Raw genomic sequence first — 24415 nt, forward strand, 5'->3', positions numbered from 1 at the left:
CAGTGCAGAAAAGCAGGCAGTACAGTGCTAATGGTTCAAGGTTCAATGGAAAAGGTTCAAGGTTCATCGGAATACCCAGGATATTTATCCATATCTTCCAAGTGTTCTGGATTTCAACCACAGCAGTACAAATCACTGGCTCATTATTCCACAATGCTAATCAGATCACTGACAAGTGGTGACGCACACAGCACATGCATCCCTATTACCCTCACAGTTTCCCTAAAATCCTTCCAAACGGGCTCCTCTTCTTTGGAATTTGCCTGCCGCTGTGAGTTGCTGCAAATGAACACATTCCATCTTCTGATGGCGGCGACATCAGTGATTGTATCATGCATGAATTGAACATCGCAGATCACATGCCACAGACAGAGCTTCAGCATCACCTCACAGCACCTCAAACGCAAATTGCCAGGGACGAGTGGGTGTGCACCCCATTCCATCTTGTTTTCATTCTGTGGGTTTCTGGTTTGACTAGAATGATTTCTAAAATTAATTTCAGGATTGGTAGGTGCACAGTTTGCTGCAGGTTTGCATAATGTATTTTTCTTTCTTACTGACAGACCACCAGGTGGAGGAGAGCAAATGTGCATTGATCAAAACGCCAGGCAACATAGGGATCTTGATGGGTTTGTTTCTGATGCTGTAATTATGTATAAGTACGTTGATTAAATCACAACAGGAAAGGAATCCAGATGTGATGGTCTCATTACATCAGTATTCCTTTTTTAATGATATGTTAATCAATGCACATAATGTTGCTCCTCTGCTTTGGTAATGACAGCACTGCCTCAGTGCTGATCCACAAACAAGATCAGGTGAATTGAAACCGTAGAATCTTGGGTAAAATTTGGATGCCGGGAATTTTGTTTGTTTGTGACATTGAGCTGAGAGTCATAAGGGATTTGTTGAGTGATTAGATACCAAGTGACATTTATGCTTGTGTGTACTGGGCCTATGTCTAATCGGATTTAGTATTTGAGAGGTGACAGTTTATGAGGTTTGACACCTGCCCAAATCAAACTAATCGAGAGATGCCAACAAATCTAACTGAAAATTGGACTCATTTAAAATTTCACACAATGTTTAAATGTGAGTTTCAGGTTCAAAATTTTGTACGTAAAATTTGTCAAATGAAATTCTGGGGCGAATCTGAATATCTGCGTACTATTGTTTCAGTTCTAACAAGCACTGTTTTTGTTGCTGTTGCTCTGTTTTGCAGAGCACTTGATTCGTAGGCTGAGTATAAAATAGCCCATGCATCCAAATGTCCGTTTGTCCATGCTGGCCATGGTGCAGGAGACAAAGGCGGCTCCAGAATTAAGATGTTTGAAGACTAAGGTGAAAACTCTGGCTCCAGTGAAGACACCTGGAATTGTTTCATTGCCCACTGCTGAACAATAAATTTACTCCAACAGCATTCCTCAGGAACCAAGGAAAATGTAGCCTCACATATCTTTGTCCCAAGTTTCATGGAGGATGGAATAGATGCTTTCTCTTAGCAACTTAACAGGCTTGTCAGTGGACTGAAATTCCCATTTAACTGTAGAGTGAGGACCCAGAAAAGGAGGTGAAGTAGTAATGGCAGGAGTTGCTATAGGGAAATCCTGGCTTAGATATCCAGGGCTTACCAAGAGAACACCCATTCCTTAGGACTGACTTCTTGACCCAGAAGAGTTCATATATTGCTTCTAGCCCAGGGATGGGGAACCTTTTCCAGCCCAATGGCCCCTCATGGGCAACCTTCCGGGGTGGGAGGGGCCAGGTACAAAAGTGGGCAGAGCAATCTTTCCATCCTGACAAGCAAGGGGCATTATCAGAACTCAAGAACACATTCCAGCCAGGCAACAGTACCTTATGAGGGTGCAGAAGAGGGCCAGAGATGGATGAAAGCCAGAGAGGCCTGGAAAGTCAACCATGAACCACAAAAATTCTGTAAGCTATGGTGTTCTACACTTGGTTCATCTTTAAAGCTTATCAAGTTTCTGTGTCTCCTCCTTCTACACCCCATGTTCCAGATTCAGTCCTCCACTGGACAAAGCCAAAGTTGGTCACAGGTGCATCTCTTGCCCTCATAAAGAAAGGGTAAAAAATAATAATGTCAAGTTTGGATTGGGTTGCACATCTGTTGATTTCTTTACCTCTGATTACCACACACTTACAAATGACCCCTGAGAGTGGGCCTACAAATTCAGTAGTCCATGTGCTGAATCATTGCCTAGAGGCAGTGGTGAAGTGGATTAGGATGAATAAACTGAAGTTCAGTACTGACAAGACAGAAGTACTGTTGTTGAACGGTTCATTTGTCTAGGGGAGTGTTACTCAGCCTGTTCTGGAAATCATCACACTTGCACTAAAGCATCATATTTACAGCCTGGGGATGCTCATTAGTCCAGCTCTGTGATTAATGACCACAAGGCTCAGTGTCATGGAGCACCTTCCACCAGCTAAGGCTGCTCTGCCAGCTGCAACCCCTCGTGGATGGAGATAGCTCAGCTGCAATCGCCCACATTTGGGTAACTTCCAGGTTAGACTACCGCAGTGCATTGTGCATAGGGCTGTCCCTGAAGACTGCCTAGAACGTTTCTGCTGCAATTGCTTTTTTATTGCTGCGATAAAGTGTTTTACTTATTGCTGCAAATGCATTGTGTTTTATGAGCCTATTGAAAACTACTCTAGATCTGTTTAATTGAAGGGCAATATAGGCATGTTTCAAACAAACAAGCAAGTAATATGGTGGTAAAATGAGCTGCATCACTCCTGGTGGGCCAATCATATTTTTTTTTTACTGCTTTCCTACATGAAGGAGAAAAACCCCTCCTTGCAAACAGAAAGCAGGTACAGGAGGGACAGGGTTAGGCTAGAATTGCTCTCCTCAATGTTCTTTATTTCAATTAACTGGGAACATGGGGAGTATTCAAAAATGGTAATCTCTTTTCCACATGCAGTTCAGTTTCTTATTCTGTTGCCTCAGCATTACATCAAGTCATGCTGCTGAATATGAAGACTGAGCCCAAAATCTTGAACATAGTGGCATAGTTCTAAGGTTCTAGACTGGACTACACCCCGTCAGCCTATAGGTGGTGGTGGGGACTCCATGCAAGTAGAATAGTTATGCAACAGCACACTGGACTAGAAGTTCCCTCCCAATTTCCTTGTCAATTGAATGAAGTTTGGGTTTGGTTGGTTTTTAACACATAAGAGACCATTAACAATGGTACCTGCCCCCTACCTGAAGTCTGAAGTGGCACAGTCCATTCTGCCACTGCAGGATCACACCACCCCACTCTGCCACTTGTGTGGCCCTGGCTTTTACAAACTCTATTGAAAAGCAGTGCATTTAAGTTGATGTCAGAAAGCTTCAGTGGTATTCTGTGCATTGCAGTCATCAAAGGACATGCATACATGTGTGAATCAGAGCTTTCTTATCTTTCTTCTTGTGAAAGAAAGGTTCCCTGTGGCTTAGACATCAAGAGAGCACAGTCGTACCAACAGGCAATACCAGTATCTTCCGGAGCCTTTCTTTCTCCTAAGACAGAGCTATTCTCACTGCAAGGAAGCGGGGGGGGGGGGGGGGGTTGGACAGGATATATTAGCAGCCAAGAAACAATTATCATGTTAGAGAAGTGGCTAACAGCTCTGGCAGTAGGTTCTTAATCCTGAAGTGCAGGAAGGGTTGAGACCTCCATCAAATGGCTGATTAACTTTCCTAATCCAATTCAGGATAAAAGAAGAGGCTGAGAGCAATCTTTGCAGAGCACAGGTCAGTGAAGAGGGCTGAAGTCTACCCACAACCCATCACACAGGGGAGGTCACCAAAAATGGGGAAGGCCAAAGAAGAGAAACATCATATGTATATCAGACCTAAACAGTAGCATCTAAGCTGGAATTGGTCCCTTCATAGAAGGCAAGTATGTGTGAATGTACACGCAAACCCGTTGCATCTGAGGAAAGGTTTGTAATGATTTCTCAGTATCCTAATCCATGTGGGTTTTGGACAAGGTTTTGTCTTCTCAGAAGGGATGGAGGACAAAAATGCAGCCATCATTTGAAAACCACACTTCTTCAAGTTTTGCAATACCATTCTCCAGCCAAGTAATGTGTACAGAAATGCATCTAACTTAGTCCATCTAACTCAGTATTGTCTACACTGACCAGCCGTGACTCTCCAGAGTTTCAAACAGGGGTTCCAACCCTATCTAGGGATGCCAGGAATTGAACCTGGAAAGCAAATGCTCTACCACTGAGCTAAAGTCATTTCCCAAACACTGTTGTTTGGGCAGAGCAATGTAATCCTTTTTCCTCCTATCCCAGTCAACTGCTTTTCCAGACAGACATACTTTGTACTTCAGTAGCCAGGTCAGGACTCACTATTGCAGAGTAAATTATCAGCAGGCAGAATAAAGCCTATAGCAACATGTGAGGGTGAGGGTGTTCAGGCAGTGCTTCCTGGAAGGAGAACGGGGGTGTGACAAGTGTTCACTATGTGAAATGCCACTGTCTAAGAGAGATTTTGCGCTTCTAAAGGTCATTACTGAAGAGGGCAAAAGGTACCATTCAAGGTAATTCAATGGCAGCCTGATACATGGCTCTGAGCCAGAATAAAGGGAGGGAGGAGAAATTCAGTTCAGCTCACATTTAAAGATGAGCCTTCCCGATTCACAGGTTGCAAAAAATAAATAAATAGGTGAACTGAAACACAGCTATCCTTTGAAATTTGCAGTTCTCCAAATTTTGCAATGCATTTCTCCATCTGAATAGTGTGTACAAAAATGCATATGCTAAGGTAAAGTATGCATAAACACAACTAGTAAGCATAAGGGGGGAAATTAGGGAAAGTATGTTTTGCAAAGATATGTATAATTAGGCAAAACTGCATACAAAAATGTGTACATTTAGGAGAAATTCACATCATACGCTGATGAATTTCCATGGGGATATTTCTTTTTTTAAAAAATAAAAAATAAAATCACAAACTGATGTGGAAATATGCAGAAGCAGAAGCAGTTAGGAAGCATAAAGAAACAACAACAAAAAGCAGCTCGCCACCTTGATTAAAATAGAAAAACTCTTTGAGCACATACAGTTTCACAGTTAAAACTCACTTAAATCATAGCGCCATGATTATTACACTAAGAAGATGGAATGTGAGACCATTTAAGTAATATTTTAGTTATTTCATCATGTCATTTGCTGTGGTTATATTGCCCCATTGCTATCAAGGTTAGCATGTAACCAGACTCCTGCTTTTATCCTTCTGTATTGGGGTTGAGAAACTCAGCCCCAGAGGCCAAATGCAGTCCCCCAAGACTCCCCCAAGGTCACAACACCCACTGGCCTTGCTTTGTACCCTCCTTGCATGTTTTTGCCTGGCTGGGATATGTCCTTCAACTCTGATAACACCTCTTGCTTTCCTGCATGGAGAACAGAGAGGGGTGTGTGAGTTGGGTGTAGAAACTACCATACTGTACAAAGGTCAAATCCACATCCATTGCTCTAATCACTTTTGCTTCTGGGTGGGGGTCCAAAAGGGATACACCCCTTTGGCTGAAGACGGGTCTTCATCCCTGTTCTCTATATATCTTGCTCTCTGTGGGAGCAGCTCAGCAATCACAGCCCCCTTAATCTGAAGGCACTGAGATGCACGTCTGATGCCCATAAGCTGATCTGCCAGAGCATCACACTTCTGACATAGTAACAAGAACCAACGCTGCAATTTACATGCGGTTCTCTCACTGGGCATCTTCTAGGACTTTGCAGTTTGTGCTGCCCAATCACAGAGAAGCATGCAAATGATGAAGACTTTTAAGGCACAGGATGCAAATCCCAATTTTTCAAGGGAGCAGGAGGGAAAAGAAAAGAGGACCAGTTAGAGGCAGATCCACTACAATTGTCACATTAAATCATTCCACCGAGGACCTATTCATACGTCATCAGGGCAATATCATTACTGCTTCCCAGTAATCCACGCTGCTAAGATTGTATTTGGATAGTGGAATCAAATGAAATCAGCAATCCATTATACATAATAAAATTACATGTTAAAACGGCATGTTAAAATTACATGCCTGGCTAGGCTTGCTGAAACAAAACCGTTTTTAGCAGGTGCTGAAAACAATATAGCCAAGGCATCTGCCTACTATCAAGGGGCAGAGAGTTCCAAAGAGTAGGTGTTGCCGCACTGAAGGATCAATTACTCACAAGGGCAAAACAAGCTTCTGCCCGCAAGGCCCTGATGGCACCACTGTGCTCCCCTCCTCTTCCTCCCACAACTTCTGCCATCCACTCACTTGCTTTCTCCCTCTAGGCTCAAGGCGCACCACAAATCAGAGGTAGGGATTTGATTCAGTTTGCATTTAAAGGGTTGTTCAAGTAAGGATAAGAAAAGGGTCTCAAAAAGTAGAGATTTGACAGAGGTGTCTTGACCAATGGAAAAATGGGCTTCCTTGGGGTATTCTTATTAAAACTAGAACAGTTATTAACTATTAGCAGCATTGTGTATATAGTCCTTTGCAAAGTAATTTAAGCAACAACAAAAAAGTGTGGTCCCTGCTCTCTCTCTCCCCTCCCCGCCCCCCCAAGCCAGGCCCTTATATGCTAATTTTCAACTGAGAGGAGAGAGAAAAGGGTGTGAGAACAAGAGCCTAGGCAGGAACTGGCATGACTCATTGGTGTACTACTGAGAGCATGAGCTACACATCTTAAAGTAGATTCCCAGCCACTCCCTTTTCCCAGGAACCTTGGGAAATGCAGTTCTACAAGGCCTCTAGTGATGAATTCTGGGTGCTTTTGCCAAACTTCAGTTCGAAGGATGCTTTGTGGGAAGCCATTGTATTTTCCATCACCAGGGTTATGAAGCAAGGCCAAGCACCAGGGGAACTGGGCTTAATGGAAGCTGCCACCAGGATCAATATGTAATCAGACCCAAGGAGCTGCACAAACATATCTCAGTGGAACTGAGGGAGAATGTGGTGCTTGTTGAGTCTCAGGGGAGCTGCTTGGAAGCCCTTGAGTTGCCTTTGTGCCTGGCAGGTGTGTCACATGCCTGGTTATTTGTTTGCAAGGTACTCTGCTCAAACATGTGACTATTGTAGCACTTAGCATTCCCCAATGTCCTGAGGGGGTAGACATTTTCAGCAGGGAGAGTGAAGAGTGTACTGAAGACTTCGGGCTTTTTCATGATACCTGTTTACCCGTGGGACTATAATGAAATGTTGCCGTGTATCCTCATCCCCTAACTGCTAGGGCCCAATAGAAGGGCTGCTGTTCAAATCCACAATTCCTTCACCCCAGAATGCTATAAACTGTTAGTTAGGGTCTCAAACACTAACTCTCCTCTCTTCAGTCTCTATTTCCCCTTTTTCTTTTCCAACTGACACTCAACGTCCTGTGTCTGATGATGTTCACAGGCCTCAGAGCATACTCAGTCCTTGATGGGCTATTTTGGGGGTGGTGGGTTGCCTCCTTGGTTTGTTTCCCCCCACAATGCTTTGGGAAGGAGGTGGGAGGACTCTAGGACCAGGGCCGTCTTTACCCGGGGGTGCAAGAGGTGCGGGGCACCTGGGTGCCGAATTCTGGGGGGCGCCAAATGTATAACTACTGTATCCCGGTCCCTCTCAATCGGCGGCAGTGAAAAGCAATGGAGCGAAAGTCCCCACCCCCTCCTCCATCGCTCTGTTACTCCGTAGCTTCAAATATTGCCCCGCCCCCAATTTGGGGTGGCTAAACTAAATTTGGGGGCACTGGGCGGATCTTTGCACCCCAGTGGCACATACGGTATGCTAAAGACGGCCCTCATTGCTCCTTCCCATAACCAGCCACATGCTTACTGGGCACCCTCTCTGCTTGGGTCACGCTGCCCTAAAACCACCTCTGCTGGTTACAGACTGAGCTCTTTAACCACTCACTGGTCCAGTCCACCTGTTCACCAGCTTGGAAGTGACCTCTGCTTAGCAGCTAGAATCCTGGGATGGCAGCTATAATACAATAGTATCAACAATATATACATATGTTCAATATTCTTAAGAGAACTGATCTAATTCACAAGTCCCAGACTAAAAACAGATAGAAATGCAATTATCATTTGGATTTTGCACATCTCCAAAATTTTACAATATAGTCCTCAAATTTTTAAAAAGTCAACATTCATTTTTATGAAAATGTATACTTTAAGATTAAGTATGTTTAGAAATGCACACACTGAGATGAAATATGTACTGTGTTAATTTTACATGTGCCAGTTTATAAATCCATTCTGTCTCATTTATGCTTTATCCCAAAGTATGTGTTTATTTGTTTTTTTTAGTGTTTTTTTTGGTGGAGATGCTGGGGATCGCAAAGTATGTGTTTATATTTAAATACCTATTTTGTAACAAAATAGGCATTTAAATACAATTTTCACATGGAGATTAATGCAGATAAATGCAGAAACAAGTATGGAATGTAGTTATGAATAAACACATGTGAAATTAACATAACCAGAAACAGCTTAACCCTAACTAACAACCCCTCCACCTGGGCAGTGATCGCCAACAGCCCTCTTATGAGGAATGAGGGGTGGGGGAATCAATGCAGTTTCAATTTAAAGGAAAATCTACTTAATTCACACTTTACGAAACAATTCACAAACCAAACACAGCCAGCCTTTGAAATTCACACTTCACTTCTCTGAATTTTGCAGTGCCAAGTAACATGTTCAAAAAAGCTTTGAGGAAGTGTCTATATTAGGCAAAATTGCATACAAAATGTAAATATGCGGAGAAATTTGCATTAAAATGCTTGTGAATTTCCACGGGGACTTAAAAATATGTAAACTGATGGGGAAATGTGGAGAACTGGTTAGAAAAATGAGAAACTGAGACAAACAAAAATTGACAGGGTCATCCATGTCTAACCTCAATACCCTTCACCTGCCCTGGGGAAAGCTGTTGGAGGGATCAAGCAGTGTCCCCTCACCCAGAGAGATCAGTTGCTGGGCCCTTGTTTGATGGCTTCTTAGTCATACTTTGCTCTTTCTTGCAAAGCAGAAGCTGATCCTCTGCAAAGCAAGTGCTTGGGTTTCATTAGGGCACTAAACAACAAAACTTAATCTTCCCTTCGGGAGAACTCCAAAAGGCTGGCAGCAAACCCTGGAGAAGATTGTGCTTACCACAAACAAAAGAGAAGCTCTCAAGGAGGGAGGGGTGTCCCTATGGGGCAAAAAGAGTGTCTGTGTTTTAGAAATGGGGGAAATTAGTGAGGTCAGCATGGGGGAAATCAGATAGCAAGGCATCGGTTTTCAAATGCAGAGAAATTCCATGCCTCATCAGTATATTCAGACCCACCAAGGCTTCAGCAGACATGTGCATAATGTTGAGACTGCCCATGCTTTTCCTTGCTTTGGCCTCTGCTTAGAGGTTCCACAAATACAGGATTTCAGTGAAGGATAGTAGAGTTTTGGCCATCAGCCCTCTGAAAGGGCCCTAAGGTTTGAGAAGGCCAAAAACAAGCAGATATTCTTTTAAAAGTTGGATGTACCCCTATCTCAACAGAGATAGCCTGGCCTCAGTTATCCATGTTCCAGTAACCTCCAGTTTAGGCTGTTTTGATGCACTCTATGTGAGCCTGCCTTTGAAGTCTGCTCAGAAACTGCAGTTAGCACAGAATGTGACTACCGGAGTACTTAACTGGGACCAGGTACTTATGTTCACATTATACCTGTGCCCTGTGAGCTACGCAAGATCCCATTCTTTTTCCAGGCTCAGTCCAAAGTGCTGTTTTAGATACAGTGGTACCTCAGGTTAAGAACTTAATTCGTTCCGGAGGTCCGTTCTTAACCTGAAACTGTTCTTAACCTGAAGCACCACTTTAGCTAATGGGGCCTCCTGCTGCTGCGCCATCAGAGCATGATTTCTGTTTTCATCCTGAAGCAAAGTTCTTAACCCGAGGTACTATTTCTGGGTTAGTGGACTCTGTAACCTGAAGCGTATGTAACCCGAGGTACCACTGTATTTAAATCCTGAGGACCAAGGAACTTGAAAGAGTGTGTCTTCTTCTGCTCCTGCCCAGCGATGGAGATCTTCAGTGGAGGGCATCCTTGCAGGTGCCCCACCATCTGACATGAAGCAGGAGGCTACCAGAGGGCAGCCTTCTTGTTGGTGGCACCCCAGGTGTGCAATGCTCTCCCCAGAGGTGACCACCTGGTTCCTACCATCATGTCTTTTCAGCCTCCAAAGACCTTCCCTTCCAAGCTTTTCAGACACAATTTTAATCTGAAAACTGGCTGTTTTATATTTCTGTGGCCTTGGGTTGAGTTGTACTTGCATTTTAATTGTTTTCTTTTTTCTTATTTCGCCATCCCTCCCTGAGAATATGATTGAAGGGTGGTATAAAAACATCTAAAACAAAATGAATAGGTCAGAACCTTTTTCCCCCCCCTGCATTGCAAGACATCCATTTCTAGGGCAGAGACTGTGTGTTCAAAATTCAAACCATTTCCAGCATGCATTACTACGGCCTTCTGCCACCTGGTGCCTCCAGATGCTTTGGGCTTGGCTGTACTGGGTGGGGCTGATGGGAGTCATGGCCCAAAATGTCTGGAGGGCCACTGGCTGAGGAAGATGCTACAGAGTATCATCTTCTTCACCCAAAGCTGTGTCCCTTTTCTCACCACCTCCATTTGTCCAGTCCTGGTACACTGATGCAGACCCACGGCTTCAGCCCATGCTAGTATCCCTGAACCTTGGCTTCAGTCCAGATTGTTTCCAGACATCTGGCAAAATAATCCATTAGATTAAGATAATTTCCAGTCTAAAACAAGTCTTGTACACCCCTAAACCAAAATTACTGACTTCATCTGTGTTCTGGTTTGCTTTCAACCTTTCTTGCAGTTTCCTAAATGATTTCCAATTAAGTCATTAGCCTCTAGCACTGTTGCTTTTACTCCCTCTAGCCCTTCATCGTCAATTATTATTACTATTATTTTGCTACAGCATGATGGAAACCTATTGCCTTTGGCAACAAAAGAAACAAGAATTAAAATCATCTTATAGTTCAGTGAGAAAGCCCAGACTTGGATGAAGGTGGTCCCATATTTAATCCTTGCCAACTCAGGATCTTGTGGAATAATGCTAAAAGAAGAATTATTCCAGCTTTAAATTCCCAAAGAGTTACTTTCAGCCCATGTAAACACCACCAGGCTAGATGGTTGGATGGTCTGACAGTATCAGACAGCTTCCTATGTTCAGGACCCCCAAGAGGCCCTTTTTCTATTTATGTCGCTAAATTCATGTTCTCTTGTGCACTACTATGAAAGATAAAATATTGGTGTTCAGTCTGCTTTTCTTCTTTCTTTTTTTTGGTCCCCCTACATTAGGGATGGGGGAGAAATTTAGTATTGTTAACATTTACAGGTAAACCTACCTATTCACTCTTCCTGAAACACAGCCATCCCTTGGAATTCACTTGCCTCCAGACTTTGAAATGCAGTTCATTAGCTAATTAATATGTATAAAAATACATATAATGGAGTAAAATGTGCATTAAAATGCACATATTCATGGAAAACAGCAGCTATATTTACGTGACGGGCGAAAATATATTTATTTGTTCAGGTGTTTGGAGCAGGATGAAGTCGATGCCGATTGGAGCTTAGGCTTAGTGCTGCTGTTTTTTAAAATAATGGATGCATGGTTTTCTTCTGTTTTATTTTATATCACTGTTCATAATTTATGGTGCATATTGCAAACAACCTTGTGCTCAGATCTGGAGGAAAATTGGGGTATAAAAGCTCTGAAATAAATGAACAGCTATGCTAAAGTTTTCATTCTGAAATTAAGCAGCAGGGCACCAAAGAGTGCTGTTGGGCTGTGGGCTGTATAAACTGCCATCTCTCAAATAATACAAGGCCCTGTCGTGGTGCTAATGAAATCAGCCACTCTAGACAAGACACTGTCTCAGTACACTGAGTGATGTAATACAGTGCCAGGCTAATTGCTTGTTTAGCATAGCCTTGAAGGTTCGCTTAAAATGCCTCCTTGTCTGAGAAGTGAAAAAAACAAGAGGCATTTATGCATAATCCCTTCCATCACCCCTGTTCTAGTTATTGATCTGGAGTAATACTATAAAAACGATTCCCAGTGTGTTTATGCAGATAATTTTAATTGCAACACAGTCTGTTCTAACCTTCCCTTTCCTGACGCCTCAAAGTGGGTGGGTGACAAAAACTGCTCCCCCACTCTGGTCACTGAAACTTGATATTTCTAGTGATAAGTGTACCCACCCAAATCCTCACTAGTGTTAATCCAGAGTAGCTGGATTAATTTCCTGGATGGACACGTGAAAGAGTGATTCAGATGCCACACCGGCAGTTATTGTAACATGGTTATTTCAAGCAATAATGTGGATGAAGCCCCAGATTAACCAAGGAAGGGTGGCGCTGTGGTCCAAACCACAGAGCCTGGGACTTGCCGATCAGAAGGTTGGCAGTTCGAATCCCTGCAACGGGGTGAGCTCCCGTTGCTCGGTCCTGCTCCTGCCAATCTAGCAGTTCGAAAGCATGTCAAAGTGCAAGTAGATAAATAGGTACTGTTCTGGCGGGAAGGTAAACGGCATTTCCATGCACTGCTCTGGTTCGCCAGAAGCAGCATAGTCATGCTGGCCACATGACCTGGAAGCTGTACACCGGCTCCCTCGGCCAGTAAATCGAGATGAGTGCCGCAACCCCAGAGTTGTCCGCGACTGGACCTAACGGTCAGGGATCCCTTTACCTTTACACAATGTTTATGCTAAGCCAGAGCTCACCATTACTCAGCCTTGGCCATGGGGTTTTTCGGTTCCAGAGCTCTACCACTCAACACCTGGATTACATGCAGCAGTGCCCCAGAGAATATGCAGAGTGCTAAAAGAACACAATGCATCCCCACATGTCGAGGACCAGGGAGGATAAAGTTTCCAGCACACCTCTCCTTTCTTTCTATTTTGTTGTGTTAACCACCAGAAAGTGTCAGTTCCATGTGCTTCCTTGTTGGCTGACAGGAGGAGCTGTGGAAAGTGGGTTGCTTCACCTGTTGGATTTCTACTGGTCAAGCAACTAAATGATTTAAAAAGATGCAAAGGTGGTGCCACGGGAGCCCTCCCTGCATTCCTCATTCTTGGCCTTGTGCACTCTACATGCACACATCACCCCTGTTCCATTATCGGTTTTACATTCCCAGCATTTGGGCAAATCATTTAAGTTTGCCGCCAATTAGTCCAAGCCACATTTCCCCAAAGGGAGCTGCTGTTGTCTTATTAAAGCTAATTGGAAGAGAGCTTCTGGCAGCTGAAGGTAGCCTGTTAACTCCTGGCTGTCTGATCCTTTGTTAAAAGTTTCTTGGACCTTCTCCTCACCTCAACCCAGCAACAGGGGTGAGGAACATTTTTCAGCCTGAGGGTTGCATTCCCTGTTAACAAGACCTCTGGAGTTGCCCCATTTTCTGCCCCCAAATCATCTCTAGATAAGGCTATCTAAAATTTATTTCCCCAAATTAATATTCTACACCGGAATTCAACTCCCACAACACATGCAAGTGGTCGGTGGGGCCAAAGTGGGCATTGCCACCACACACAACTCTCTCTCTCTCTCTCTCTCTCTTTCTCTCTCTCTCTCTCTCTCTCTCACACACACACACACACAAAAGCTATATATATATATATATATATATATATATATATATATATATATATAAAACCTAACCCATGAGTAGGCAAACTAAGGCCCGGGGGCTGGATCCAGCCCAATTGCCTTCTAAATCCGGCCCACGGACAGTCCGAGTATCAGTGTGTTTTTACATGAGTAGAATGTGTGCTTTGATTCAAAATGCATCTCTGGGTTATTTGTGGGGCATAGGAATTCGTTCATATTTTTTTTCAAAATATAGTCCGGCTCCCCACAAGGTCTGAGGGACAGTGGACTGGCCCCCTGCTGAAAAAGTTTGCTGAACCCTGGCCTAATCTTTTCCTCCCCAACTGTGATGCTTCTGCAAACACCTCCATGTTCTGTAGTATTTTTGAAAAAAAATCCTCCTAATGGATCCAGTAGAATACTTTTTTCAAGCCTAAAACCTGCACAGGGTGACAGGCAGCACAAGGAGGAGGCAGTGCAGGCTAGATGGATTTCTACTCTGCAACTGTCTACCCACAGGAATTTCAGCTGTGTGACCTTCAGTGATTCATTTCAAAGAAGAGGTCTTCTGGACCCAGTTTGTTTGGATGAGAACTGGAATGACCGGTCTTGCTTCCTGATCTGTGCAAACTGGTTGTGGAGAACTGGCAGTTTGGATAGGCATGTGCTCATACAAGTACTTTTTTATGAAAGCGCCATGGCTTAATTCTAGTACTGGGGGATTTAGTTGTTAGGGTTTTACTATCCACCCCAAATCAATGTGTAATTGGAAAAGCATTGCAAAAATAAAGAATGTCTTTAAATTTGCCTGAATTCAAGTTCCACTGATTTCCACAAGTGAAACACATGCTTAACTCTCTCCCACTGAAATCACTGGGCCTTAAGAGTTCTTTTGGCTGGATTGTGCCTAGCCAAAGTTGTCATCCTAAACAGGTTTACTAAGAAACAATCTCCGTTGAGCTCAATGTGATTTACTTCTGAATATTCATACTTATGATTAGGCTGTACACTTCCATAGAACTCAGACCATACTGAATACAGTGAATATTACCTACAGATACACCTGTGTGGGATCTGGCTGCACCTCATAGGAATGGAATGAAAAGAAAGCTTGCCAACTTCTTGAACGGCCCCTGCTTTTTTGTGCTTTTAACAACAGCCTGATCTCCTAAGGTTAGCAGATGAAAATGCCATGTAAAGCTTCACCTGCTAACTCCCAACTCTCCAGCTCCTGTCTGGGTGCTGTTAGGGGTGGTCATATGGGGCACAGGCTCCAAATCTTTTCCTATGTGCCCCAAGTGTTCCGAGTGTGTGTGTGTGTGTGTGTGTGTGTCGGAGTGGTGAATTGGCAGCGGTGATCTGAATTATTGCATAGAATATTAATTTGGTAAAATAAATTTAAGATCACCTTATCAAGAGATGATTTGGGGGCACAAAATGGGGCAATGGAAAGAAAATTGATTTATAACAGGATCTGTTGGGAAATTAATTGGGGCAAATGAATAGAAAAGTAACTGGTTTGGGGGTAGAGTGCAAAATAACCGAAGAAGAATTAATTAGAGGCGATTTGAATGGAAAGTCTGTTGGCTTGCCTTTTGTGATATTTAGATTCTAAATTCGCATCCACAATACAAATGAGCATATTCAAATTTTCTGCAAATTCTGCCTATGGACATAGGTCTCAAATCTTTTAAGTACCTGGGAATGGCTCTGGCTGCTGTTCAATTGAGAAAATCAGCCAAACCAGCTATTTCCTGGACATAACAGCATATGAGCAGCCTTGGTGGAACAAACCAAAGGCGTATGTGGTCCAAATCCTGCTTCTGACAGCAGGCCACCAGATGCCCTTGGGAAGGAAGCCCGCCAACAGGATATGAGCACAATAGTTCTCTCCAGCTGCTAAACCCCGGCAAGTGGTAATTCAGAGGCAGGCTGCCTCTGACCCTGGAGGTAGCATGTCACAACTCAGCCAGTAGAACACGAAACTCTTAATCTCAGGGTCGTGAGTTTGAGCCTCATATTGGGCAAAAGATTCCTGCATTACATGGGGTGGACTGGATGGCCCTTGGGGTCCCTTCCAACTCTACAATTCTATGAGCATGAACAGTTGCTGCTTTGCATCCTCACCTTCCACAAGTTTACCCACTCCCCTTGATAAGCTGGCAATGCTAGCAGAAAGAGGTATGGCACAAGATCTATCAGTAGCCCAGCATGCTCCCAGTCAATTAGGAAATCTCCACCAGTTAATCATATGAGTTTCAACTGATTCATTATCTGGTTAAAGCTGCATAAAGCAACATTATGAAGGGCAAAGGTACTGCATACAGTGCAGCAGTAGAGTGGTCACAGATGCGGCCAAAATAAAAAAAAGGAAGTGCATTCACACACACCCCACTACAAAAAGAGAGTTGCATAAAACTGAAGAGGCTAATTTATAGGTTCAATTAGAAATAATTACTATAATTTAAATAGAAACATGGTATGTCTCACCATAGTGGGGAATAAGAGTATAACCAGGTGATCCGTTGTGTGTGCCTGCTTAGTCAGTTGCCCAGGTGCTGTTCACTATTGATGGTGCTAACCACTTTGAGCCCCTCTCCTGGTCTCCCTTCTTGCAGTTATTTAAACAGAACGTGGACGGAATGGCCCTTCAAGTAGTGACTGATAAATATTCCCCCGCTAGCGGATTGCAAGGTGGGGGAAACCCTGCTTGTCTTGATACAACCTTGATCCTGGATGGGGACCTGCAGCTCTCCAGATGTTGTTTGACTTCCAGCTGGAGTCTCAGAAGATTTTGAGGGCACTTAGTTGGAGAAGGTGGACTTAGGAGAACATTCTCCAAATGTTCTGTCAAGTTTTTCAATAGACCAACTGTTGAACAACTGCAGGAGGACAGTCCACCAGTGACACTGGGTATCCAAACATGATTTTTATTGTGCATTCATAATGATTAGTGCTTATGATGGAATAGGAGCAGTTGTACACAAAATCCCACTATGAGAAGATGTGCAGATGGCCCAGTGTAAACTAATTCAAAAGCAAAACAGAACAAAACCACAGTCCAGTATGGATGGTCCATCAGCTCAGTTCATCCCAAGCTACCTAAAATTGTCAGTTCAGAGGTTGCAGCTCAATACACACTGACTTAGGAAAGAATCCCATTGAACTGAATGGGTCTTGCTTCTGAATGAAAATGTAAAGGACTGCACTGTAAGGCAACAATCCTATGTATCCTTACTAAGAATAAACTTCACTGAGCTTACTAGGCTTGCTCCAAAGTACAAACATGAAGAATTGGGCTGTATGCTTCCCACTAAATTGAACAGCTTCATGTCTTCCTGTGTTCCATGGACTGCTTTAATGTGGGGAATTAGCACAGGGGGCAAGACCTGACCTCCTCCTTTTGCACAGAGGCCCCAATCCAAACCACACACACACACCATTATTTCTGAGGACAGAAAAATTTGTTGGAAGCTCCAAACATGGAATTCCTACATAAATCTAGCTGGGTAGTTAGTCGCAATGGACTTTGGCTGGACTTTGGCTACGGTTGCCAGTTCAGCAGGGGAAAAAAAGGACTGACATGCTCTTCTGCCTTTAATAACAGCTATAGAAACCAGCAAGTGAAACACTTGACAACGTGGAAATTATCATTATTTATATATTTAAATCATTTTTACCCACTGTTTAAAAATAGAAAATTTTATCTCAATGTGGCTCCCAATACTAGAACACAACAAGAATACATCCAGAGAATTAAATATAAAAAGTATATAAAGCAGCATTTACTCATTAAAAACCACACAGAAGAAAAAAGCTATCAAAACCCACCTAAAGAGATTTATACTTGTCAATGCATATGGATCAAACTGTTACCAAAGGTACTGTAACAAAGAGCAGTAAAGATGTTGGCAAACCTGACTGGTGATTGTAAGACGATAAACAAAATATTGTGTAGAGGATTTTGGGGTATTAATTTATGGCAGAAACACATGCAACCCAAACCTATGCCTTGTTACTCAGAGATAATACCCACTGAGCCGATTCCCAAGTAAACCTGCATAGGAGGACCACTGCCTTAATTTGCATGATGAGTTATTTATTTCAAGCTTCTAGGAGTCTCTGTGAGAAAAGGGATTCTAAATATTCTAAACATGAAACACTGTGATGCATATTTTTACACTGTTGGCAGGGAAACACTTGGAGTAAAAAGTACACACACTTCAGGGGGGATGGTTTTTTTTCCAGAGATGGTCACTTCCAGTTGGGTTGCCATGTTTGTTTTTAACTCACTCTGCTGCTGCGCCTAAAACAGCCACCCAGCATGCAAAACCACAGCAGATGCAAGCTTTTCCAGTTGTGGAGCAAAATTAAAGATGTTGTTAGATTACAGCTCCCATCAGCACCAGCCAGCATAGCCCATGGCCATGGGAGCTGTCGTCTAACAACACTTGGAGGGCCACATGTTCCCTATCACTGAGCCAAGTGGCGGGGAGCATGTTATGGGGCATGGACGGGCAGGCTGCTGCAAAAGGCATAAGATCACCAGGATCAGTCACAGAAAAAAAAAAGTCAGAACTCTTCCTGGGAGTGGGTTATAATGCACTCCTCCATAACACTGGGAGGGGGACATCTGCAGAACTGATGACCAACAGCCCTCTGGAGCGCATACCCCAGAATTCCTTAGGACCTGTAGGAAAAAGACAAGTTCTGTGTATGCACACACACCATTCCCCACCCAGTCCCCTTTAGTCCATTCGTTGCTGGGAGTGGGGTTTAATTAAAACCCAGGCTGGCCCTTTGTGGAACTTAAGAGAGTATCACAGCTGAGAGTAAATTGCAGCCGCTTGAATACAACCCAGGAGACCAGAAGGCTGCGCACCCTTCCTAGACAACAACCATATTGTTCCCAAAGAGAACATCTCCCGCCTTCAGTAAGAACAAATGCCTCTCCCCCCCCCCCACCACAGAGCCGGCTGTTAGTAGCTACTCACCTCCCCGCTTCTCCCTGCTGCCACTGGCGAAGAGCTGCTCCCCGCTGCCTCCTGCATGCATCCACCTGTCTCTCGCAGCCTTTCCCTGCTTCTGCTGTTGTAGAAAGATGCTTGCCAGGATCTGACGATGCAGCCTTAAACGAGCGGGGTGGGTACCAGCTGTCTCTCTCAGCAGTGGCAGCACAGCATCCCCTTCTGGAAATCACAGCTGGGGCGGAGGCAAGGGAAAGCCCAACTGTTGGACGGTGCTACTCTGAGCTGTGCTGTTCTGATGCAGCTGCTGCTCCGGTTAAGAAAACACTGGGTGCGTGCATACACACACACCTGTCTCCACCCTGCAGTTTTGCTTCCATCTCAGCATGCAAATCATCAATTGCCTTTTTTGCCTGGTGGGGATATCAGCTCTCGTTGTCTGGGTACCAGACTGGAACACAGAATCATAGAGCGTCAGGTTGGAAGGATGGCACACCAAAGGTCCTCTAGTCCAACCCCCTGCAATGCCAGAATCACAGCTAAAGAACCTTTGGCAGGTGATCATCCAGCTTCTGTTTAAAAAATAGCAATGAAGGAAAGTCCAACACCTTCTTTACTGCAGGAGTGGTAAATCCTGTGGCTCTCCAGCTGTTGCTGGGACTACATTTCTCACCAGTAGTCAAGCTGGCTACAGAGGCTGATGGGAGCTGCAAATGCAAAACATCTGCAGGGCACTAGATTAGCTTCCCCTGATATACGGATGATCAGATCACCTTATTAAATAAATGCTAGCTCATCAAATAAAGCTTAAGGATGCATTACATATATAAAAAGGTAAAGGTACCCCTGCCCGTACGGGCCAGTCTTGACAGACTCTGGGGTTGTGCGCCCATCTCACTTAAGAGGCCAGGGGCCAGCGCTGTCCGGAGACACTTCCGGGTCACGTGGCCAGCGTGACATCGCTGCTCTGGCGAGCCAGAGCCGCACACGGAAACGGCGTTTACCTTCCCGCTGGTAAGCGGTCCCTATTTATCTACTTGCACCCGGAGGTGCTTTCGAACTGCTAGGTTGGCAGGCGCTGGGACCGAGCAGCGGGAGCGCACCCCGCCGCAGGGATTCGAACCGCCGACCTTTCGATCGGCAAGCCCTAGGCGCTGAGGCTTTAACCCACAGCGCCACCTGCGTCCCATATATAGATCACCATAAACCGCTATAGTTCTGAGTTAAATCTCTTATTCTTTTATGGTGTTTTGTTCCTCTGGACACGTATTTTAAGTACACTTAATTAGTATATTGACTGTTAAAACCCCATATAGGTCGTTTTTATTGTTTATGTAGAGAATTATGCAGAATTTCTGGTTTAATATGCTGGCTGTTTGCCGTAACAAACATTGACTGACTGAAACATAGATCTGCTCCTGATCACTAGACTGTTTTGCTTCCTTAATATTTATAAAAATGTTTATATTTTGCTATTAATAATAATAATAATGAGGAGTCGCAACAATTATACATAAATTCATGCAATAAAAACCAGTGCTTTTTCTGGGGGTACTCAAGGGTACTGGTACCCTTTTTCTCCCTTTCAAATGTTAAAAGTGTGGTGCTTACAGTAACAACTTCATGGTGAGCCCTAGGCACCTTTTTTTCTAAAAAAGAAAAGAAAAGAAGAAGCAGCAGCACTTATAAAAAAAAGTATCAAAAAGTTAGAATCGGAGCTCAGCCAGCTGTTATGGAAATACGGTACATGTTCTTTAATTGCCTGCATAAGCCTGATGGAATCAAAAAGTTTTTAGCAGGCATTTAAAAGAAACCGAAAGCGCCTACTGAATCTCTATTGGCAGAGAGTTCCACAAGACACTGCCAATGACGCTCACTGCCAGCTGGGCTGGGCGTGCCAGTTTTCCAGTGGGGGTGGAAAACTAGCCCGCTCTTGTGCCTTTATCAGAAACTTTGTCTGCAAGAATATCACGAGCTGAAGCTTCCAAACACAAAAAGAAATGTTAACACCCACTAACATTATCTGTCATTACCTGCTACGAAGCACACAACTAGAGTCGCCGGTTGAAACGTTGGCAACTCCAAATCTCAGCCAGGTTGATAAATACCATTTGAATTTAAACTTTATTGTTGTAGACTCAGAAGGGATCCTCAAGGGTCATCTAGCTCAACTCGCTGCGATGCAGGAATCTCGGCTAAAGCATCCTTGATACATGGTCATCCAACCTCTGATTAAAAGCCTCTAATTATCCTAGGGCCGTCCACCACCTAGGGAGTCTGTTCCACTGTCAAAACAGCTTCTGCCATGAAATAGTTCTTCCTAGGGTTTAATCAATATTTGAATGTTTAATCAAAGTCTCCTTTCCTGAGTTTTCAAGGATGTTGTGCTTACTCAGAAAACATTCCTTAGAGCTAAGCCCCTTTTAAGAAGAGAGGAGTGGAGCCCTGCAGGCCATCTTTCAGCTCCCCATAGGTCTCCTTGTCCACAATGTGACCGGGGATCAATTAATTAATTCCTCACAGCTGGCCCAGCTGCAAATCCCTCAATTCCGGCCAGACTTTGTTCTGCCCTTCCTGTATGGGCCAGAAGGAGAAACTGTTAACTATTTGTGTATTTTTTAGCGCCCTTGCCAAAACCATGCATGAACAGGATATTCCTTTCCTGGAAAATGCTTTATGAAGATCGTAACATATATTTGTCTTACTGAACGAACCTGCTTTTCTGAAACATTCTAGTCAAAGCAGCTATGAGAAATAAATAAAAATAGCACATAAGATGTACAAAAACATTGAACGTGGCTGCACAATATATGCCACAAGAGTTTGAAAGTTAGATAAAAGATGCAAACAGGCGCTCCAACCTCTAATCAGCAAGAAACTCCAGGGGTTCCTGTGCTTCCTCAGGATTCAGTTTCTTTGGAATAGTCAACAGAGACCAACAGTTACACATATATACACCCTGAGCATAGTATGGAGGGGCTCGCAGAATTAACACCCTAGCAGATCTTGCTTCCCCATTAGGTTTCCAAGGGAGCTAAACAGGGCCATCTTTACCTGGGGGTGCAAGGGGTGCAGAACACCCGGGCGCCAAATTCTGGGGGGTGCAAGGCACCCGCCGGTGAAGCCACCTAAGCTCTTAACTATCTACCTGTTATGAAATAATAAATAATTTTGATCAAGCTAGAAAAACAAAGTACATATATACCTAGGTATATACAGTGGTACCTCGATTACATATGCTTCAGGTTACAGACTCCGCTAACCCAGAAATAGTGCTTCAGGTTAAGAACTTTGCTTCAGGATGAGAACAGAAAATCGTGCTCTGGCGGTGCGGCAGCAGCAGGAGGCCCCATTAATTAAAGTGGTGCTTCAGGTTAAGAACAGTTTCAGGTTAAGAACGGATCTCCAGAATGAATTAAGTACTTAACCTGAGGTACCACTGTATACCTAGGTATACAGTATATAGGTATATATTACCTGGGTATATACCTAGGTAATACCTAGGTATATACCCAGGTAATATATACCTATATACCTAGTAGTTTATACCTAGGTAATACCTAGGTATTACCGAAATGTATACCTACTGTTTCACTAAAGGACTTTTGCGCTCATTTACCAAAGATGTGCCGCGCCAGCAGCGGTGCTTGTCATTTACAATGGTGGCGCTTGTCAGACTCAACGATGGCACTTGTCATTCACAGTGGTGGTGCTTGTTAGAGTTGGGGGCTCTGGGCAGATCTTTGTACCCCGGCAGCGCATATGCTAAAGACTTCCCTGGAGCTGAAAGTCTGGCACAGAACAGACATGCCTGTGTGTCTGGAAATCTGAGCCTCACTCCAAAAGCTCAGACACACAACTCTCATGTACCCAGCCACCATGGCCTATCGTTCCCCTTCCAAGGAGGGTGTGGCATCTAGCAAAGAGAGCTGAAAAAAGGCCCACCCACTTGCCCTGATAGGAACATCTGGAGGAACACAAGTACTCCACAACTGTTTTAAACTTCAGAGTCTTACAGACTCTGCTCAGCTCTTGTATATGGGATCAGTGCGCAGAAGAAGCAACAGTGGTAGGTCCTTCGCCTCAGGCTGCAAAATGTCATGGGCCAGCTCTTCTAACATAAATCAAAATAAAGAAAAAAGAAAAAACCTAGTGTCAGAGCTGCCCAAGGTCCCAGCTCACAGAGGACCAACGCCAGGTCGTGGTTATATACAAAAGTCTTTATTGAAGTTCAGTTTCCATTCCAAAGCCGTAGCGCGCAGCTCTACGTCTTAAAACCTAGACCGCCGAAGTTCCGTCTGAATCTCCTCCCCCCTGACACCAGTTTAAGATTCTCGCCCTGCTCCACCTCTTCCTCTGCTCTCTTCTCCTCTGGGTCCTCCTGTCCGCTGGGGCATTCCCCTTTCTGGACTCTTCTGACGCTGAGTCCCCTGACTCCTCCCCCTGTCTCCGGCGGGCTTTAGGACCCGGCTCCCAATCCTCATTCTCTGCTGCCCCGCGCGCCTGTACTTTTGAACTTGGCTCTCGCGCCAACCCAGTGACCTTCCTCCTGACCGTTGCACTGCTTCTGTCACTGCTTCCCTCTTCTGGGATGCTAGCCGGACCTGACCTCCCCTCCGTTGCCTGACTCTCCGATGGAGGCGTGGTCAGCCCTGACTCCTCTTCTCTCCCTGCTGGGGGAGACACTACCCCCGATACCTGGGACTCTTCCCCCCCACTATGCTCAGGTGGGGAAGCTGGTCCTGATCTCCAACTGCTGCTCTGGGAGTCCCCGCTGGTCCCTTGCTTCTGGAGTGTCCCCCTTGGGACCCCCCTTGCCCTGGCCACCGGCGCCCTCTTCTGTGAATCTTCCGATTCGCTGGAGAGGCTCATGGAATCTCTCGGGCCACTGTCATCTTCTCCTACGCTGCCCTCAGATTCTTCCCCTTCGCTCTCCATCTCCCCTCTTCCCTGTGCTTCTGCTCCTGAGCCCCTGACATCCCCCCCCCTCGAAGCCCCCCCTTCCCCCCTCTCCCTCTTCTGGTGTGGGTTCCGGGTGCTCCAGTGTTGTGGGGGTGAGTGCAGGATACAGTTCGTCTCCCCTGGTGTGCAGCCAGCCGGCTGGATCCTGCCTGTCCGTGACGGGCTCGTCGACGTCAATCTCCTCTGCTTCCATTTCTCTGCAGGTGTGCTCGAACCCAGGATCCTCCCCCAACACGTCCATGTCCCCCTCTCCCCCTGTTGCCTCGGGTGACGTTGCGTGCAAGGGCCCTCCCGGCAGTTCCCTGCTCCACCCCACTTCCGGTTGATCTTCCCACCAATAAGAGCGGTCTGTGCCAAACCCTGAGATTGATCCCTCTGGGGAGGTAGTCTCTGGCGCCGTTTCCTCAGCTGGTGAGAACCCCTGGAACGTGCTGGCTGAGAGTGTGGGTGTGAAAAGATATTCATCGAAATAATCTGCCGGCATGGGTCTGTGCGGGAAGAGTGCATGAAACTCGTCTTTGAGGTAGTGCTCCTCCACGGCATAGTACGGTACCCACCTGTTGGCGCTGGCCGGGGTACCTTCCCTGGCGAGGAGATATTCAACCCCCTCTTCCCCCAATCTCGAGTCTAAAATCTCTGTGACCTCGTTGAGTGGCTCTGCTCTCGGTGACCCCCCCTTCGTGGGCGCCTCGCTGAGCAGGCCTGGTGCGGTCCCTGGCGCCTGAAACCTGTGGGGTGCCTTGTAGGGTGTGAGCACTGATCTATGAAAGACCGGATGCATTCTGGAACCCTCCGGGAATGTCAACCGGAAGGCTACTGGATTAATTTGTGCCTCGACTTGGTA

The 24415-nt window shown here is 45.0% G+C and overlaps 1 protein-coding gene across 2 annotated transcripts in view; it reads right to left on the reverse strand.

Moving 5' to 3' along the window:
* The window catches only part of RIMS3 (regulating synaptic membrane exocytosis 3), a 63242-nt gene extending 44092 nt beyond the window's left edge, over positions 1-19150 (reverse strand). For both annotated transcript variants that reach the window (XM_079988025.1, XM_079988027.1), the window contains exon 1: positions 18637-19150. In XM_079988025.1, coding sequence (XP_079844151.1) covers positions 18637-18693 — 57 coding nt within the window. In that variant the 5' untranslated portion in view covers positions 18694-19150. The remainder of the gene's footprint in view (positions 1-18636) is intronic.
* Between the last annotated feature and the right edge of the window lie 5265 nt (positions 19151-24415).

The sequence above is a fragment of the Podarcis cretensis genome (genome assembly GCF_951804945.1).
Source record: "Podarcis cretensis genome assembly, chromosome: 8".
NCBI classification, from domain to species: domain Eukaryota; kingdom Metazoa; phylum Chordata; class Lepidosauria; order Squamata; family Lacertidae; genus Podarcis; species Podarcis cretensis.